Source organism: Ascaphus truei, chromosome 1 (genome assembly GCF_040206685.1).
Source record: "Ascaphus truei isolate aAscTru1 chromosome 1, aAscTru1.hap1, whole genome shotgun sequence".
NCBI classification, from domain to species: Eukaryota; Metazoa; Chordata; class Amphibia; order Anura; family Ascaphidae; genus Ascaphus; species Ascaphus truei.
In genome coordinates this window covers 340,002,542-340,024,096 of record NC_134483.1, presented here as the reverse complement: position 1 = coordinate 340,024,096, position 21,555 = coordinate 340,002,542, and the positions used below count along the sequence as shown (strand labels likewise).

Genomic DNA, 21,555 nt, shown 5'->3' with positions numbered 1-21,555 from the left:
GTGTGTATGTGTATGGGGGAAAGAGACTAAGAGTGTGTGTATGTGTATGGGGGAAAGAGACTGTGTGTGTGTGTGTGTGTGTGTGTGTGTGTGTGTGTGTGTGTGTGTGTGTGTGTGTGTGTGTGTGTGTGTGTGTGTGTGTGTGTATATGGGGGAGTGAGAACATGTGTGTGCAGGACACCAGAGGTAACCCCTCCAGTCAGTCACCCCACACCCAGTTACCCCACCCAGTCAGTAATCCCACCAGTCACACAGTCAGTAATCCCACCCCCCACCAGTCACACAGTCAGTCATCCCATCCAGTCACCCAGTCAGTAATCTCACCCAGTCAGTAATCCCACCCAATCACCCAGTCAGTAATCCCACCCAGTCACCCAGTCAGTAATCTCACCCAGTCAGTAATCCCACCCAGTCACCCAGTCAGTAATCCCACCCAGTCAGTAATCTCACCCAGTCAGTAATCTCACCCAGTCAGTAATCCCACCCAGTCAGTAATCTCACCAGTCAGTAATCTCACCCAGTCAGTAATCCCACCCAGTTACCCAGTCAGTAATCTCACCCAGTCAGTAATCACACCCAGTCAGTAATCCCACCCAGTCACCCAGTCAGTAATCTCACCCAGTCAGTAATCCCACCCAGTCACCCAGTCAGCAATCTCACCCAGTCAGTAATCCCACCCAGTCACCCAGTCAGTAATCTCACCCAGTCAGTAATCCCACCCAGTTACCCAGTCAGTAATCTCACCCAGTCAGTAATCCCACCCAGTCACCCAGTCAGTAATCTCACCCAGTCAGTAATCCCACCCAGTCACCCAGTCAGTAATCTCACCCAGTCAGTAATTCCACCTCCACCCAGTCACTCAGTCAGTAATTCCACCCCCACCCAGTCACCCAGTCAGTAATTCCACCCCCACCCCGTCACCCAGTCAGTAATTCCACCCCCACCCAGTCACCCAGTCAGTAATTCCACCCAGTCACCCAGTCAGTAATTCCACCCAGTCACCCAGTCAGTAATTCCACCCAGTCACATATAACATTGCGGGTATGAGGGTACCTGGACATTGAGGGACTGCGGATCAGGTAAGATCCCAGGTGGGATTGCTGCTTTAGATATTGTGAAGAGGGGGCGTCCAGCCACTGGTTAATGGGTGCAGGAAAATAGTCACACACACACACACACACACACACACACGTAACAAGGACTAATTGTAGTAAAGTATAAATGTAATACAATAAATAAACTTATGTCAAAAAAGAATGTTTTACTAGGAATTAACTTTAAAAAAAATTAAGTGGGCTGGGGGCGGAGCTAGGGGAGGGGCTGGGGGTGGAGCTAGGGGAGGGGCTGGGGGCGGGGCTAGGTGGCGAGTAGATTTTTTGGTTTGGCGAGTAGATTTTTGGGTAATTTGTCAAGCACTGTATATATATATATATATATATATATATATATATATATATATATATATATATATATATATATATATACACACACACATGATGAACCAATATACACATAAATGTAGAAGGGTTATCAAAAACATGCTGTACTCCAAATAACACTTCTCCATACAGACACACTACAATAAAATTAATTTCCTTTAATAATCCTAACTGAACTTACAATCACAATCATCAACTGCCAAACAAATACCTCAAATGCCAATCAACACATAGCATTTACATTGTATATATGATGAATACAATCTATGCACCATATACATTCTGCAAATGAATGTTAACAATAACATTGCAAGCAAAATACAGATACCACCCAACAAGTATACAATTTAAACCAATCCAGTAAACATAAATCAATTACCATTCATTAATGACATCCCTAAACAATTTACATTCCATCCCTAACAATTAAACAATTAACAAATTCAAGCCTTTAACATAACAATTTAGCCTGTATAAAAATATAAGTACCAACAAGAATACAAAATTGAAAACCAAGGCTAACCCTGACCTCAAGTACACCATACAATATCAACAATTACATCTATCTAATTTTAAAATACTTTAAACACACATTGAAGCATAGCAGCATAGACAAATTAATTTAAAACACATCAAATCAAGCTTTTAAAACAACATAATTTCTTACCCTGTATGTATATATCTCTCTAGACATACATACATACATACATGCATACAGCGGTAAGAAATGATATACCACAAAAAAAAATTACACATGTTAAAAAAGCATTAAAAAAAATTAACAAGTTAAATAAAATACATTTCTTTAGTTCACTTACCATTACTTGACCCCACCAACTCCCGTTGAACAGCTTACTCACGAACCAATCCACCAGGCACAAGAACCCATAAAATAAAAAACCATAAAAAAATAAACATTAAACTAAAAATCCAAATCAATCCACGGGTCTTCTAATTGTAATCCATCTTCATCTGTATTCTTCTTTCTTCTGTCTTCTTCCGGGGTCTTCTTCCTGTCTTCGGCCACTCCCTGGTCTTCTTTCTTCTGTAGTAGGTCCTTCCTCCTCGGCGGCTGGCTTCAAAATGAGACGACATAGGCTTTTAAAGGCCTATGACGTCACATTTTCGTCATATGGTTCCCACGGCCCTGATTGGACCGTGAAAACCATGTGTTTTGGCCGATAAAATAAAAATGATGACGTCACTTAAAGGCAATGAAAGCACAGCCAATCAGAATGGCTTTGCTTCAATTGCCTTTAAGATGACGTCATGAAAAGAAACATGGCCGTCCTCACATGGTACGGTAGCCAATCAGAGCGTGGGAACTCAATCCCTACTGTGGCTCTAGAATATAATATGACAGAGGCTTGGGGGAGAATGGATGTGACATCATTGAAAGCCTGTCACATGGTACTAGAGCCAATCAGAGTAGGGATAGACTTCCCACGCTCTGATGCTACCGTACCATGTGAGACCGGCCATGTTTCTTTTCATGACGTCATCTTAAAGGCAATTGAAGCAAAGCCATTCTGATTGGCTGTGCTTTCATTGCCTTTAAGTGACGTCATCATTTTTTTTTATCGGCCAAAACACATGGTTTTCACGGCCCAATCAGGGCCGTGGGAACCATATGACGAAAATGTGACGTCATAGGCCTTTAAAAGCCTATGTTGTCTCATTTTGAAGCCAGCCACCGAGGAGGAAGGACCTCCTACAGAAGAAGAAGGCCAGGGCGTGGCCGAAGACGGGAAGAAGACCCCGGAAGAAGATAGAAGAAAGAAGAATACAGATGAAGATGGATTACAATTAGAAGACCCGTGGATTGATTTGGATTTTTAGTTTAATGTTTATTTTTTTATGGTTTTTTATTTTATGGGTTCCTGTGCCTGGTGGAGTGGTTCGTGAGTAAGCTGTTCAACGGGAGTCGGTGGGGTCAAGTAATGGTAAGTGAACTAAAGAAATGTATTTTATTTAACTTGTTAATTTTTTTAAATGCTATTTTAACATGTGTATTTTTTTATTTGTGGTATATCATTTCTTGCCGCTGTATGTATGTATGTATGTATGTCTAGAGAGATATATACATACAGGGTAAGAAATTATGTTGTTTTAAAAGCTTGATTTGATGTGTTTTAAATTAATTTGTCTATGCTGCTATGCTTCAATGTGTGTTTAAAGTATTTTAAAATTAGATAGATGTAATTGTTGATATTGTATGGTGTACTTGAGGTCAGGGTTAGCCTTGGTTTTCAATTTTGTATTCTTGTTGGTATTTATATTTTTTCACAGGCTAAATAGTTATGTTAAAGGCTTGAATTTGTTAATTGTTTAATTGTTAGGGATGGAATGTAAATTGTTTAGGGATGTCATTAATGAATGGTAATTGATTTATGTTTACTGGATTGGTTTAAATTGTATACTTGTTGGGAGGTATCTGTATTTTGCTTGCAATGTTATTGTTAACATTCATTTGCAGAATGTATATGGTGCATAGATTGTATGCATCATATATACAATGTAAATGCTAGGTGTTGATTGGCATTTGAGGTATTTGTTTGGCAGTTGATGATTGTGATTGTAAATTCAGTTAGGATTATTAAAGGAAATTAATTTTATTGTAGTGTGTCTGTATGGAGAAGTGTTATTTGGAGTACAGCATGTTTTTGATAACCCTTCTACATTTATTTGTATATTGGTTCATCGTGTGTGTGTGTGTATATATATATATATATATATATATATATGTATATATATATGTATATATATATATATATATATATATATATATATATATATATATATATATATTTGCATGATGAAGCCACTGTACAAATTCATGGGTGAAGGGTGGGTATCGGGCCAGTGTGGCTTAACCCCTTAATTACCTTTGCGGTTATTATCCGATAAGGTGTTTAAAGGGTTAATTGATATCTGAATGTAATTGCAATGTATTGGCTTTGTTTTGGCTATGTATTTTGTGGGCAAGACAAGGATGTTGCTGGCGACAGAGACTTCTTATTGATGAGGTCAGTAGTACTTTATTTATTTGAATATGCTAGTTAATGTTTTTAATAATGGGCAAATAATCTATTATCCCTATCTGGATAATAGTTATTTTGCACATTATTGTACTGTAGGTGTTGAGGGGGGAAAGGGATGTATGTATTGAATGTATAGGCCAGGTTTATTTTTTTTACATTCCGGGTTTGTTCTGTGGTTCTGCGTGAGACCTCTGGAGACCACCTACGGTCTCCTCGGGTATCTCACGGGTATCAGGCTGGTGGTTCCACGGGTCACACATGCGGGGATGAAACGGTGGCCTCACATCTGTGGGGACACTGCGGACCCGTAGTCTGCGGGGATGAAGCGGTGGTCCCACATCCGTGGGGACACCGCTGACCCATAGGTGCGGGGATGAAGCGGTGGTCCCACATCCGTGGGGGCACCGCGGACCCGTAGTGAGCACTCGTGAGTTCCCCAGACCCCCGTGGGAATCACCCGAGGCCCCGCAGACACCTGTGGGTCTGACCCGGGGCTCCCAGACATCCTTGGGCCTACCGTGGGGACCCAATTGTGGCCCACGGTGACCCAAGGAGACAACCTGGGGGCCATGGCGCTTGGCGGGACCCACCAACAGGCCTCCAGAACCTGTTTGAAAAGGGCTGCTGGTACACTGTAGGTCTGTCAGGTGCCCCGCCAGCCCACCGGGGACTCGCGTGGGGCTGTGTTATGAACCCTGTTTGTAAAAGGATAAATCTTGAATTTATGGGGGGCACAGGGGGTGGGTAATGTATTTAATAAATAGAATGCAGTTTATTGTGTGTCACTGTATTGTTTTTATTGTGGGTACTGGGGGTGAGGGGGGGGGGGGGTTCCCCAACGGTATGTGGGTAGGCCTCCCTTGTGGGTAGTGGGTGAGGGTGGTTAGGCCTCACGGGGTGGGGGGTTAGTGTGGGTGGGTATGTAGGCGTCCCGAGTGGTGGGTGAGGGTGGGTTAACCCCTTAATGACTGTAGCGGTTATTAACCGCTATGGTGATTAAGGGGTTAGGGGACATTACATTGGATGTTTTCATTTTTGTGTCTGTTTTGCAGCAGCGGAGGGGACATGGGCAGGATGAAGAGGAGGATGGCCTTCATCGTGGCAGCCGGAAATGGGTGGTGAGTACTATATATATATTTAATGTATTTATTGTTGTTTATGTATTTCAAATACACAGTGGGTGTATGTTGTTTATTGCTATGTTTATTGGGGGCAAATGTCCCCAATAAACATACTATTCTGCCTTAACCCCTTCATTGCCTTAGCGGCTATCCGCTATGGTAATGAAGCAGCATTTATGTATTTTTAATAATATTGTGCGGGAGCAGGGTGTCCCCTGAGCTGAACCGCATTGATTTGTGGCTCATAGACCCCCTGCTTCCCGAGTTACAGGCCCCGGTTTGGGGCACCGGTTCCAGTGTCGCCGCCATATTTATAGCGGACACGGCGCGAATGGGGTGCTATAAAGATGGCGGCGACACTGCCACCCGATGACACATACCGGGGCCTGTAACTCGGGAAGCAGGGGGTCCCTGGTCCACAAAGCAACGCGGTTCAGCTCAGGGGACCCCTTGCTCACAGTACACTATTATTAAAAATACATTCATGCTGCTTCGTTACCATAGCACATAGCCGCAAAGGTAAGGAACGAGTGTTTATTGATATGTGTGTTTTACTGATAGTGTAGATGTGCAGAGGGTCTCCGGAGCTGAACCGCTTTAGTTTTAGGTCCTGGGACCCCCTGCTTCCCGAGATACAGGCCCCTTTAGGGGGTGCCGGTATCCCTCTGCTTTGTTTACATTCCGCGGTCACGTGATCGGGACTTTAAATGCAGAGGGATGCCAGCACCTCATAAAGGGGCCTGTATCTCGGGAAGAAGGGGGTCCCCGGACCTGAAACCAATGCGGTTCAGCTCCGGAGACCCCCTGCACATGTACACTATCAGTGAAAGTTGTTTATAAATACTTTTTATTTTGTCGATGTTTGCGCTGAGAGAGCGGCTTGTCTCTCTCTGCTGCAAACATCTATCGGCACAAAAGGCCTATCGGAAGGCTTATCGGGAGCCAGGCTGTATCGGCACAGGCTCATCGGCAGTTTTGCTTTCGCAGTGATTCGGCAGGGATTGGCATGGATTCGGCCCTTACTGAATACTGCGAGGGCAAATCGCCAAAAAAAGGCCTATCGGCAACACTTGCCGAAGAGATTTTATCGGGGCTTACTGCATGAGGCCCTATTTCTGTGCTAAGGAGTCTTCCGGTCTGTCCCCAGCAGGGTTTTTTTTACCCTCCTCTTATTACCCAGATGGAGCTGGTTAATTGATTATCTGCAATTAACCAGCTCCCTGCTGGATTTCTCAGACCACTAGAGGCAGCTTTATTTATACAGGGATAGTCCCTGTTACATATCCCCTCTCACTCAATCTCGCTCCCTGACGAAGCCATCTAATGGTGAAACGCGTAGGAGGAGGAGCCAAGGGTTTACGCTATCATTTGGTGTAGTGGAGTGAAGTAAGCAACACAGCGAATTGGGTCTACGATAGCGGCACCTACCTTTGGCTTGTTTGCCTGCCTATCTGACAGCATCACTGCGGAGGAGGATCGGAGGAGGTCAGACACAGCCCAGAGACAACCGGGAAGGGTCAGTGCATCATATCCGGAAGTGACGTCAGACACGGACACCCGGAGGGCTGTGCGGTGCCAGCAACCTTTACATCGTGACCGGAGAAGTTGTGATTTGGAGAGAACCATCGGACCCCCACGGATCATCAGTGGATTCAGAGTGAGCACACTGAGCATTGGCTCAACCCTGGGGTACCCCTCTCAACAAACATATGCCCTGACAGTTCACTTTTTCATCTCGGGGCAATCTCCTGGGTCCCAAGGACTCTGATCTTAAGCAGGGATTTTCCCGTTGTAACCCCTCTGAGATTCAACGAGCAGGAACTTGCTTCATTTGCACACCACTACTTATTTTAATATTGTTATTTTGAGTTAATTGTGATTTTTGTTGTCATTGATTGTGATCTTAGGGACACGATCTATTATAAAAGTGTTTAGTTTTAACACTACCCCATTGACTGCGCTTCCAAATAATTTTCTTTCTTTTTGTACCACTTTATCAGGGACTGGGGTTCCTTGTTTAGGAAGCTGCGCTACAAATTGGGTTTTAGTTTTCTTACACATTTATCAATATAATTTTGCCAGACCCTTCACGCTCCAGATTGGTTCATGTCACATGATTTTTGTATATTCAATTAATATTTTGCTTTAGTCCTTTATTTTCAGTAGCATCTATATTTGGCGCACTCCATTTCCTTTTTTGCTTTTGCAGCTTTATTTATACAGGGATAGTCCCTGTTACATATCCCCTCTCACTCAATCTCGCTCCCTCAATTCCCCCCTCACACTCATTTCCCCCTCCTCCCCTGGCCACACACAATAACCCAATACCCATACAATTACCCTACCACACTTTCCACACATCCCCCCCAATACACATACACAATACCCCCAATACAAAACTACCCACCCAAATACAGACACCACTACACCCCCCAAATACAGACAGCAATTCACCCCCCAGATGATACAACCCCCCAGAAACAAACACCACAACCCACCCAGATACAAACAAACACAACTATGCCCCCCCAGAATTACCCCACAGCTATAATAACACCCCCCTGCAACTACAATTACCCCATACACAAATAAAATTACCAGCCCCCAAACAAATACAATTACCCCTGGCAGCAACCAGAGGCCCGGCAGTTGGATGCAGATGCTGGACGCAACTTCCAGCGCCAGCTTGCTGGGCTCCTCACATCCACCAGGCCTGGGACACTTGTCCCGTCTCTCCCCCCTGTCAGCGGCCCTGGCGCAACACAGAAACAAATTTTAATTAAATTGTGTTTTTTGCAAGAGGATTACTAGAATATGATTTGCAATGATTAAAGGGAATATAATATATGTTGTACTATTGATTATATTAGGTATGAATCTACATATGAGAAAATGAATTTCACAGAGGCAACTGGAGGGCAGGGTGTGGCCATTTCTTCCGATGATGGACTAGGAGGGGTATTCTTCCCAAGTTGGGATATCCCTGATGTTTCAAGGGACTCCGTGGATTCCCCTGGTGTAGTTTGCACCGAGGAGGCCTGAAACCTATCCAGCCCCTGCTGCATTGCCCAGGTCAGCATAATTCAGAGATGTTGTCATCTGGACCAAACTGTTGGTGACAGCAGTAGTATGTCGTTTTAATGACAGCAGAATGAAGTGAGCATGGCGATCCTGGTCCCGGCATCACTTGGCCTCCTCCTGGCGTTGCTCTGCTTGCACACACCTTTGCCCATTCATGAATACCTTTGACTCAATATACTGTAGGCAAGATGGCACGATATGTCCAAAAATCCGCCCCTCTGCTGCACCATGAACCTTGCAACCTGAAATGCTGATGTTGTCTGGCTTTTGGCTGCAGCTGGAGTGGCAGGTGACGTAGGCACAGTTGCATCTGGGGGTGGGGGGCAGCCACACTAGCAGCAGGTGAAGTAGACTGGGGAGCAGCTTTTGGGGGGGGGCAGCTAATGGAATAGCGTAGAGGTCTGTGACAGGTTCAGCTGGCTCATCAGGGACCTCATTGAGGTACAGGGTCACCTGGGGCTTTTCAACCATCTCCTCATCTTTGGGATCTTCATCCACCTTCTCATCCTGGGGGTTCTTCTGCAATCTCCTCAACCTGGGACTCTGCAGCCATGGACACAGCCTGCTTTGTCAAGCACGTACGCTGTCTATGTTATGGTGCTGAAAAGGAAATACATCATACCATCAAAGACATTCATACTAAACTTGAATACTGTAAGCATATTAGTATTGATATGCATAGAACAAACAGCCATTTTTAAACATGTCTCCTGATTTATAGAATATTTTTGCAATAGAATATATAGAGGCCCACAAACTGTTAGAAGGCCTTTACTTCCATGCACATGAATAAGAGCTGAGGCATGCTATAGTTTACAGTATAAGCCTTTTGTTTTTGTAATAATATTTAGAGTGTCCTCTCATTTTCAAGTATGTCCTAGCCAATAAGTGACGTTAAGTACTTTAAAAATGATTATTTGTAACATGATTGCAATGGGTAACATAAGTCTGTAATGCATTTATACAGGAACATGATATGAGGGACACAGGTAGTATGAGGGCACACATGTAAGCATGTCACATACATTATTTAGCTAAGTACTACTCACCTATATGTGCGAGTGCACAGTAAATACTAAATTAATGTTTGATTTGATTTTCAGGGGTGACTCTTGAACTGTCAATCAGGTCAGTCATCTCTGTGCAAAGCATTTTAGGTGACCAGGCACCTGGAATTTTTTCTTCCCTGCATAAAGTTGTCAATACAATATTAACCTTCTGAAATTAATATTTCTTATTTAAGGAATGTGAAAAGTGTTTTTTTTTTTTTTTTTACTTTTTCGTTTGACATAACTATGCATTGGGTGAGCCGGTTTTGTTATGTTTTTGTTGTTGTCGCAAGCAGATATGGTGCTGAAACACAGATAGACTATTAATATAAGTTAGCAGAAATATTGATGAGCAAAACGTGTGGATATGCAAGTGTTGTAAAAGCATGAATTAGGAAATGTAAGGGTGTGGCAATGCTGACTCACTCAAACATGCCATCATTATTTCTGAGAATAAAGCTATTTTAGACTTTTTAGAGGATGTTGCCGATGAGATCGAAGCATACAAGAGTTTTAGAATACACAAAACACTTAGGATTCCATCATTTTATGTACTAGAAATACTGTTTCCTTGTCTAGATCATTTTGTTCACATATTCCCTATTAAGGTCAACATAAATGCAAATAGCTTTTGCAGACAAGGGCTTGCAGGTGCCAATGTAAGACATTCATTTGTTAACATAGCAACTATTGGTATAAGTTTATTTTGCTCAGAAGGATGACAAGTAAATGTACTGGCACGCAAAGGCACTGTGCCAGTCTAATATTGCTTTACATGAGTGGAAATCTGCTTGTGATATGGTGACTTCTTCCAGCATTGCAGCCTGAAAGGTTCAATCGTTTTAGTCCCTGGAAAAGTTAGAAATGAATATCACTTTAGTAGGTACAGTTAGACAAATTATATAACATTTAAGAAATGTGCTACCCATAAAAATGAGTAAATGATGGAAACAGATGACATTATTATTTCAATGAAGGCTTAGTCATACTCTTGGGCTACTTCACCTTAAAGAAACTTTTACAATGAAGTAGGCAAAACATGTGGTTTGGCACTTGAGTAAACTAAAGTACATACAGTATTCTTATTGCAAGCTCCATACAGAACTGAATGAAGGGAAATTAAGCCTTTCATTGCCAGAGGGGCATGAAAACACATCGTATCTTCTAGCGGCAAAGAAGTAGCAAAGCATACCTGATTTCCTTAGGGTATGGGTTCTCAACTCCAGTCCTCAAAACCCCCCAACATGTCGGGTTTAAGGATATCCTGTTTCAGCACAGGTGGCTTAGTTGACTGAGAAACTGATTGAGCCAACTGTGCTGAAGCAGGGATATCCTGAAAAGTTGACCTCTGCCATAGGGTATGACTATTTTTGTTATTTATAGCATAGTTACAGATACTATCCACAGATACTGTAGTAATGGAAAACACATACAAAAAACCCTCCCATAATTAACAAGTGTCTTATTTTTAAAGCAATAGATTTGTATAACTGTGTTGCTTTGAATTCTTCAATGTACTTTGTGACTAACAACTATTACATACTGTATAGTCTAAGTAGGGTCCTCCAAATCTTGAAAAGCAGAAAGTACTACGTGATGTTTCCCTCTGGTTAGCTCCGTGGAGGTTGAGATTTAGGTCCACAAATCAATATTCAGTGACTGTACATTGTGTTGGTTAAATAGTTGACTTTCCATTGCTTTGTGTTATTTGCACCTCAGGCTGGAATGATACGAACAAACGAAGATGAGTATTTCATTGAACCATTGGAAAGAGGCAAACAAATGGATGAAGATAAAGGAAGAATACATGTAATATACAAAAGATCCACTGCAAAGCAAGTTACCCCTGATGATTTCCACAGCAGTTCAGGTCAGCTGAAAACTCATCTATTTATTAAGATACTATACTTACCTAAAATATCACTATGCACATTTAATATGGATAACTAATTAGAAAATGTATATTTAATACGTTAATGATATACCCTTAGAATAAACAAGAGTGACTTACTGTAGTTAATGCAATTAGACTAAAACAAAAATAAATAAATAAAGCACAGGAAAGAAAATGTGTGTATTGCACTCTGTTTCTATTTACTTTAATTTCTCGTTAGACCTCATATTTCAGAAATTAAAAAAAGTGTTTGTTCTATTGAACAATGGCAGCCATATTGTTTTAACTCAGAAATCTAAAAATAACAAGCAGATATCTCTGCATCGCTAAGTTATTAAAAATAAAGTTTACAGTTATTGTACAGAGCTTACAGAGTTTATTGGGAGTGAATATTCATGAAAAATATAAATTTTAAAACAGATTATCAAGATTGTTCCTGTAATGTACACAAGGATTTGCAATTACATAAAGCAGGGAAACTGCCTGGAGATGAATTGTGGTACTCCCAGCTTTCGGAACCTCTTGGTCTTGAGATACAGTATCATGGTTATATATCTCCCTGACAAGAATACAATAATTGTCCAGTGAACTCAAATTGGTCTTCAATGTCAGTCTTGCCCCGGTGGTGAATAGAAATGATCATGATGTTGTCACCTTCTATTGGTGACTCTTGTTGCCGTATTAGAATGATTTCGTAGATGTCTCAAGAACCGAGGGGTCCCTAGAGATCAGAGTACTGTGAAACTGCTCCAGGAGATCCACAAGTTCATCTCATGTAGAAATAAAAATCAATACATACATTTAGATTCTGCTGGGAATGAGTGGAATGTTAGAAATGACACTCTTCATGTACTTGGTTATATGTAGGTGCTAGCAGGAGATACAAGACATTCAAATTTGCCACCCTCCCTTCAAACAACAGGTGGAGAGATACCTGGGAGATATGCTAAGAGTCATTACAATAGGAGTCATTACAATATATTTTGCATGTCCTATTAGCATATCTCCCAAGTATCTCAGGTGTGCTTTTTTTGTAGAAAAAACAGAAAGTGAATCCCTGTGCTTCTCCCATTGGGCTAACAATAAATTGTTAATTATTGCTTGCTCAATGGGAGAAGCGCAGGGATTTAATTTCTGTTTTTTTCACATACTGTATGCATGGCCAATTTTTTCGCCTGCAGCATGCTCTCTATATATATTTGTGATTTTTTTTGTAGCACAGGTGTCTCTCCACTTATTTTGAAGGAATGTTTCTAGGGAAATATATAGCACTTGGGACTGCACTAAAATAAGTAAAACGTTTGTGTTCACAGCTGGCTAATTTTAGACATTTGTGGCTGGTAACAAAGTATCAAATATATAAAGCTTCATCACAAAATACCACATGCAAATTTCTTTCCTACCCTCTTAAATGCCGTATGGACAAACACTTCTTGTACGTCATTCCTTTTTGCTAGTTGCAGTGAATGTGATCACAACGGAAGATGAGATTCCTCCTCTTCCGTTCACATCACCTCGGCGACAGAGGGATCACATGTTCGCAAGTTGCCGGAAGAAGCATGTTACTCTAGTACTGTGAACTGTGTGACACTGAAGGGTGTAAGGGGCACCTTTTACAATTTATTTGTGAAAATTGAGGAAATGTGTGCATTTTGCATAAAAATTGAGAAGTTTGTCCTTTTTTTTGACCCTGCAAATCAACAAATTGAATGTTTCATACAGTAGCTTTGAAAACTCATGTTAGGATGTGATGGGACCTCTGTGACGTAAACTGGACACCTTTACAAAACTGTGCCTGTAAGAGAGATGTGAATAGGATCTCGTTATTTTAAGTAATCTGGAATAATTCTTCCAAAAATACATAGTATTAAGCAGTGTTTTATTGGGTGTGCATTATGGTATTTGGTATGTGTTGTTTATCAAGTAACTGTTTTAGCTTTTGCATCTGTTCAGTTTTGAGTGCATCACAAAAGCATTCGAAAAAAGATAAAAATGGGGGAAAAATACTGATCATAGCGGGAAACACTAGGTGCAGCCAGCACCAGAGAACTATAGAAGTAGAAGGATATACCAACTGAGGTCCATCTTAGACCTGAAACGTTGCTGCTGGCTATAAATTGTCAAGAAATGGAAAACCTTTTTGCAAGTAATCTTGTAAGTAGTGCTCTACTTCAGATGTTGGAGAAGACTGTTATACCCTTTGTTGGTGTATCCTTCTACTTCTATATCACAGAGTTACAGTATATCATTGTTGTTGAACCTCAAATGTCTAGGTTTGGGTAGTATCACTTGGGTGTGTTTGAACTTATTAGTAAAATTATTGTATTTCATAGCTGAGTCAGGCAAAGGAGAAAACTCTCTGTATGGCAATACACTGTAGATTCAATTAAATACAAATAATGTTACAGTTCAGAATTAGGTATCAGTTTATTTTGTGGAATTGGATTTTCTGTCATTGGAAAAAAATCAGTTGTCACCCCTAACGTGTATATAGCTTCCATTTAATAATATGTTTACACTATTGATACAGTATGAAAATGTATCTCTTGCTACTGACCTGTATGAGATGTGTTATAACACATTTTCTAATACAGTATGTACTATACGATTGTTTTCAGATTTTCTCATAACTTAACATAAACCAATTTATCTTGTTCCATGTCCTGTAAATTATCTGAACCTAAAGCACCACATTTTCCAAAGTAATTTACCCTACTAACCATCTTAACGTTAAACAAAGAAGCAGTGTATTTTTTTTTACAAATTTTGAAAAAACACACAAAAAAACTAATCCACTTGGAAATACGGTTTGTTTAAAAAAAAAAAAAAAAAACTTTGTTTTGCTGTGTAATTTTAGTAACTATTTCCTAACAAAGTAAGGAATAGTAAGTGGGCATTTATCTCCAGGCTTTCTTTCAGGATTTTCACTTTCCCCAATGAACCAGAATGCTTGTTTATATGGTGAGGTTGTCATGGCACTGTCCTTCGGTGTCTTTGTCACAGGTGGGAAACATGTAGGAGTGAGGGATGATTTGAGTGTTGCTCCTGGTTGCTTGGGAATGCAAGACTTTGGAACAGAAGCTGACACAATAGGACTGTTGCCTTCTGATGAATCCCATGGGACTTTTTAGACCTACTGTGAGTTGCCCATGCTAAATTCAAACCAATGGGTGGCTTAACTGTTTGAGAAGGAATTCTTTCCTTCTTGATGTAACATACTGTACAGTATGTTCTGATCATGAAGAGCTGAACTATTGCACAGAGCTGAACTATTGGAGAAGCGCTACATTAATTCATCAACACAGGAACAGTTTGTCTTTTAACTCTTGAAGTACTGCAGTCTAGCTTTTCTATACTGTGTAGTTGATTCTTTTACCTACATCTTTATGTCGCTTTGCTTTCTACACATATTTCTCTTTTTTCAGGCTCCTGTGCTCTAGCATTTGTATAAACATATACAATATACAAATAAAATATTTGGGATATAGACAACAGACTGATGCTGAGTATACAATTGTGAAACACTTGTAGTCTCTGACATGTGAATCACCTCATTATAAAAAGTTGCAATTAAAATGTTATTTAGCATTAGCATGTCACTATGATTTTTCCCCACAAATTCGACCCATTCCTGGGCAGTAATGACATGATATGTTGGTAAAATTAAGACATAACATGTCTTTACACTGAATCCCAAGGGTCATCTTTTCCATAGTAGCACTGTATATCATATCATATCATCGTTATGTTCAATGGCACAGGAACCACCTGTATTTGAACACATTTCACAATTTCCTAAAACTGCAAATGATATTACTGATTTCTTTACACACACTTTTTTTATTCTATCATAGTGTAAGCATTCATATACACAGTAAACATACATGAGAAACAGTGTGACTTTTGTAAGCAGTATGTAACTTAATACATCAGTAAATTTACTACTTTGTGGGAATAACCAATTCATAATTCAATATAGCCAGAGTACATTTTCCAAGTAGACTGCACTACTGCAAAATAGACCGTCTCTAAAGATTATAACTCAACTATCTTGGAAATTGGACATTGATCCAACAGAAACATGTAAGACTACATGGATAAACAATCACAAGCTTTTTACATTTAATGTATTTTACATTACAATTAAAATATCAGATGATATGTCTCCTAGAAAAAAAAACCAGTGTGCTCATTCTTTGCAAACTGTACAGCATTCAACAAATAGAATTTAACAACATAGCAATTTAACCTAGACTTGAACAGATTAATTTAGAAAACATAAGAAAAGTATAGGTTAGCCCTAAAAATGGAAGAGAGAGATCAAAGCAAATAAAAATGTACAAAACAACCTAAAGAGTTAGGGGACTGTGAATTCATATGTGAAGCACATGACATAGCAGAAATACAATAAGGGAAATCCACCCTGTTCGATGGAGTAGGAAGCGGGAAACATGCATTCATCATTAGCCATCGTTCTTTAAGGAAACATGATTTTTCTCTGTCCTAATGTCACACTGCTTAGAATAGAATTCAGTTGAAAATGCAGAGGTCAGATAACCTTGAGTGTATGGACTTGTTTGACTTGTGGAAAATGGACAAATACCTTCCTGCTAAATAATAGGGGAAGTTACAGCGTATAATAGAATTCAGGGGAAAAGGCAGAGTTCAGATGACCTTGAGTGTAAGCACTTGTTTGATTTGTGGAAAATGGACAAATACCTTCCTGCCAAATAATAGGGGAAGCTGCAGCTCCTCCCCCTTTCATTTATTAAGACAGCACAACTAAACTTGTAGACAATTACCCAATTTCCCTTTTCTGCCAAATTGAAACAAATGAGAGGTGGCCTGACCACTTTTCTTTCCTTTGCAGTGAATTGAGAGGCTGTATAGACAATGGGTTTTATTGAATTCCCTGTAAGGGGCTGAGCTGGTCATTTGTAGCTGTGAAAAGAACCTCTCACTGGCTCCGGCTTTTTTTACATTCACAGCCCTTTGCAGCAAGATTTCTTTAAATGGTGTTCATGCAAACAGAGTTCAGTCAGGGGATCTTTTTAATGCCATGGGACCCACCCTCTACTCCATTCTTTCCTGTGGGAATCTTAGTTTAGAGAAAGGAGCCATAGTCATTTTGAGGAGATATACTTTTGCAAGTTGTCCTCTTTTTTTCATCACATTGATAAAGTTATTCAACAAAAAACTCTGCTAGGAAATGCACAACCATCAGATTACCGCCTCTTTGCATACATGAGACATATTTTCCATCTTTAAGAGACAAGATTCACCATTGGCAACATGACGTTGCCTATCTGTAAATTGGAAGATTCATTAATGCAGTTTATTTGTTTCCTTGGTTATAAGTATCAATTGTACAATTATTTAGACTTATAGTGCTAAATAATACTCATCTACGTCCAGAATGAAAGTATTTTTTTTTATATCTGTAAGACTCAACATTGCTTCATTAAAAGTTTCAGATTGTTTATATGTTAAATGAAATGTATGAAGTGGGTATCAGTTAAAGGTACTCAACGTACCCAGGTACAGTATACAGTATCCCTGAATATCACAGTTTCTCCATATGATTCAATAGCGACTACTGCAATATACCCAATTTTTTTTACAAAAGAGAGAGCAATAAAGTATGTAACAGTTATATTGTTTAATTTGGTGCAGATGCAAAAACTGTTTGGCAAGGAAGGAGTTGCACATAGAGACACTAATAGCATAGTAATTGTTACTGGTGCAGTTTTGCATTTCCTTTAGAGGTTGTAAAAGATCTGTGTATGGGTGTGTATATGCACGAGGTACAGATTTATGCCCAAATAGGATGTAAACATTTCAATTAAATACATATTGTGTGAAGTGGGCACATTGGCATTTTTTTGCTTGTGTGTAAAATAAAGTTTCATTATGATTACCAATTACCTTTGCACATTGTTTAAGCACCTTACTAAAATATATCCTCAGAGCTCTGCAAATGAAGCATTATGAACACTGTTTTTGCAATTAAAGCTGCCTCTTGAAAAATTCCGGTCGCTAGAGAAGTTTGAAAAATAGAAATAGACATAATCAGCAGGGCCCTCATACGCCCTCATAAAAACCACTATGACACCAAAGATGGGATAAACATGGCCACAGCTTTATTGAATATGCATACAGGAAGGTCCACCCACTCTCACCAAACAGCTCTCCATAGAGATCATGATCCCTTCTATCATGGCTCACTCCATATTACACCGTCCGTCCACCTAGCCAGATGTCCACATAAAACCTAGAGTCCTGCATGCCCGCTGCCCTTAGCCAGGCATGCCCCTATAATATAATCTAGGACCGTCCATGGGTTCCTGAACAGTGAGAATGCTTCAATGGACATCAAATGGACACTGAACATCCTGACTACACTGTCAAAGTCTAGGCTATTTAACACCTTAAACATGCCTATACTCACCGCACAAAAAACTAATCAGCATCTATAAACCTCCTGCCAAACCCAATTTAAAAAATATGTAATCCTAATACTTGTTGTTGCGTTTGCCAACCATCTACAAATTCTCCCCATAGGCATCACCCTAACTGCATACATCAGACTTCCTAAAATTGACTGATAGGTTCTCAAAGTTGCTTTCTTCCTAAGCAGTAAATCCCCCACTACCTGCTGAATTGCCTCCAATTTCTTATTTGGTAATCTATATTCCATGGTATCAGTATCGATCTCTAAGTCTAAAAAACTCAATACTTTTGCTGGCCCCTCTGTTTTACAATGAGCCAAAGAAATCCCAAATTTTCTAGCCACCCCTTGAAACTCAATCAACAATTTCTCGCAGACACCAGATCCCTCTGGCTCAATAAACAAAAATGTGTCCATATGACGACACATATTTCCCAAACCAGTCTTCTCACGCAACACCCACTCTAAAAAAAAAGAAAATGTCTTAAAATAACTACAAGACACAGCATACCCCATTGGGAAACATAAATCAACATAATAATTACTCTCCAACTCACAACCCCATAAATGAAAGCAAGCAGGGTTGATAAGCAATAATCAAAATGCGAACTCAATATCCGCTTTGGCCATCAGAAGCCTTTCCTCAGGAAAACCGCTGTCCTCTTATTAGGGTCTAGCCATTCTTCTATTTCACTTAAAACAACCCTCATCTTCCCCTTTTTGACCAAACTCCCTATTGTAACCTCTTCCATCCATTCCTCCACCTTAAACACCTTGCTGCCTTATGTCCTCCATCACACACCCCACACTCCTGCAGAATTTACAACCCTGCTCCCAATCACATCTTCCATCATCAAATGCCCAAACACACACCCTTCTGGACCCCCGCCGGCTATCCTGAGTACTTGCTCACACCGAACCATAGACCTTTGTGTCACTAACACAAGAGAACCTGCTACAACAAACCCTTTAGCTGAGATAACACTTGTCTTGCATGCTCCTCAGACCCATCTTTTTTCTAACCGCTTAACAGCTTGGCTTCTGCCCTTGCAGTAGCACAGTCACATCTCAAAAAGTCCTACCGAAAATGTAAATCCACACCTGCCCGCACCTTTCACCATAGGCCTGGCTCTGCTGACCTCTACCCATAACTTCAGTCCCACCAGGCCCCCTAATACCACTCCAATATGCACTAGGGCTACCTTTATCCAGCAAAACCTAATCTCTCTGAGTGTTTGTGGGATACTCAAACCCTTGTATCTCTGATCTTTCTCTATCAAATCTTCTACCACCTCCTCTTGAAGTGCCTTCCCCTCCTTCCACCCAGTACATAATGGACAGATCCTCATCTCCCACCAATCCTAGTGGAACCTCCCTTACGTTCTTCAGCCCCTAGCACCTGGGCTTGCCCTTCTTGCCAACTGTAGTAACACTCTTTACCATCTCTCTCCTTTCTGCTTGTTGCTGGGGCCACTCCCCCCTCATCCTCCACACTTTGACTGCCTCACAGTGTCAGAGGTATATCTTGAAGGGGAATGAACAAAATATTAAGTGCGCAGCTACTATTATCTACTGTGTAATTAACCCAGTAAAACACCACCTGGTGAAGTGAATAAACAAATAAATATGCAACCTCTATATAACTGGCGTCTGCAGCTGAAGTATTAAGGGTAGAGGAACCCCTAAAGCAACTGAAAAAAAAGGGGATGAAGAAGCTTGCGCTTCGAAACGCGTTGGATAAATTTTAGCCCGAATTATCACTTTTTAATATTGATCTGTGTGCCAGCTGACTCTTTTGTTACTACGTGGAGCCGATTATTATAGACATTTACCCGCGATTGTGAACAGTGCGGTAAAACATCCACACTTTACGGCCGTCCTCACTTTGCGGCCGAACGCACAGGAAATACGGGACACTTGAGGTAACAGCTTGCCCGAGAAGCTGCTAACCTCCATTGCTGTCGGCGCCGAGCAAGGAGCCGGGGAGAGCAGAACGAAGCCTCCTTAAAGAAAAGTCCTACTCAAGACTCCTTCAACCCAAAGACGGACGCAAACGGAGGCTTTTCTTCAGCTGTGGGGGTGTGCCTTGATGCAGTAAAGAAAATCCCCAGATGGTTGGCGGCAGCTGCACTACTTCTAATCACCCATGTCTATGTACATGAATTGCTGGTAACCTTTTAATCTGATGTACGCAGATATCTTACCCTAAAATATATATATATTTACTTTGCATACTTTACTATGTGCGTTTGCGCTTTTGTTCTTTTTTTTCAATATCTTGAAGGGGGCCTAGATTTCCTTCCTCTAGATCCTACCCTCTCTAGTCTTTTGTTAGACCCTTTACCTATCTGAAACCATCCTTCCTCCTCCTGAACATCCACAATCGCCTGGCTGTCCAGCAGCACCTCCACTGCATCCTCACATCTGCCTAAAGCCTCTTCTTCTTGCTGTCCTATCCCCACAGCAATGATTTCTTCCTCCATTCTCGTGCAGGTAGGCGGTTCCCTGCTTCCTTAAGTACCCTAAGGCCCACCCACTTAAATCAACCTCACCTGCCTATCTATGTGCTATCTGGCCCCCACTGGCCGTCCACCCCTTCCTAGCTGTGGGAGTTTCTTTTTCGGTTTAATGGTTAAATAAAAATACTTTCCATTATTTTCCAAAACTTTTGAAAATGAAAAAAATTGCAAATTAAATGTTGGTAAGTTCACCCATCTTTACCTGCTAGTGAAGCTTCTTTGGCTAACGACATTTTTTGCTTGCATAATGAACAAATAACAATGTATAGACAAACAATTACTGTTTTTGAGCTAACATATCAGTACTGAACAGGTTAAAATGTCCTTGATTCAGAGTCAATTGAAGTGGGGGGGAAGAGAGGTCTCCCGACTGCAAAACTGGTAAAGATAAACAACACCACATTTTTCAAAGCAAAAAATCCTATTGCTTTTCACGAGATTCGATTTCTTTGATAAATCTGCCCCAGTTTTGCAGCTGGGATACTTTCATGAAAAGACTGTTGTATCAAGATCTATATTACAATTTCCATTCCACAAACTACAAAATGACATGCTTCACTTCATTTTGTGACTAAGGATTCTTTATAGAACACCAAATGTATTTTCATGGAATATAATGTTAAAATAAGTACAATTGCTTTTTTTACCTAGAATACACCTGCATTGTTCATTCTCTACACTGTTACTGTATTACTTGTACTCTTTGGGCTCAGTCTGACCCAAGAATAATAAGCTTGAAAACATTAAAGTAAATAAGGCACCTGGCCCCGATGGTATACAGTACATCCAAGAGTTCTCAAGGAGTTAAGTTCAGTAATAGCCAAACCATTACATTTAATATTCAAGGACTCCATTTCCACAGGCTCAGTACCACATGATTGGCGTAAAGCAGATGTGGTGCCTATATAAAAAAAGGAAGCTAGATCACAACCGGGGAATTACAGACCTGTAAGCCTGACTTCA

The 21,555-nt window shown here is 40.6% G+C and overlaps 1 protein-coding gene across 1 annotated transcript in view; it reads left to right on the top strand.

The window, feature by feature from the left end:
* ADAMTS3 (ADAM metallopeptidase with thrombospondin type 1 motif 3) overlaps nucleotides 1-21,555 on the top strand; it is a 233,316-nt gene that overhangs the window by 72,381 nt on the left and 139,380 nt on the right. Inside the window, exon 4 of the mRNA XM_075608092.1 lies at nucleotides 11,451-11,601. Within this exon, the coding sequence (XP_075464207.1) occupies nucleotides 11,451-11,601 (151 nt within the window). The remainder of the gene's footprint in view (nucleotides 1-11,450; nucleotides 11,602-21,555) is intronic.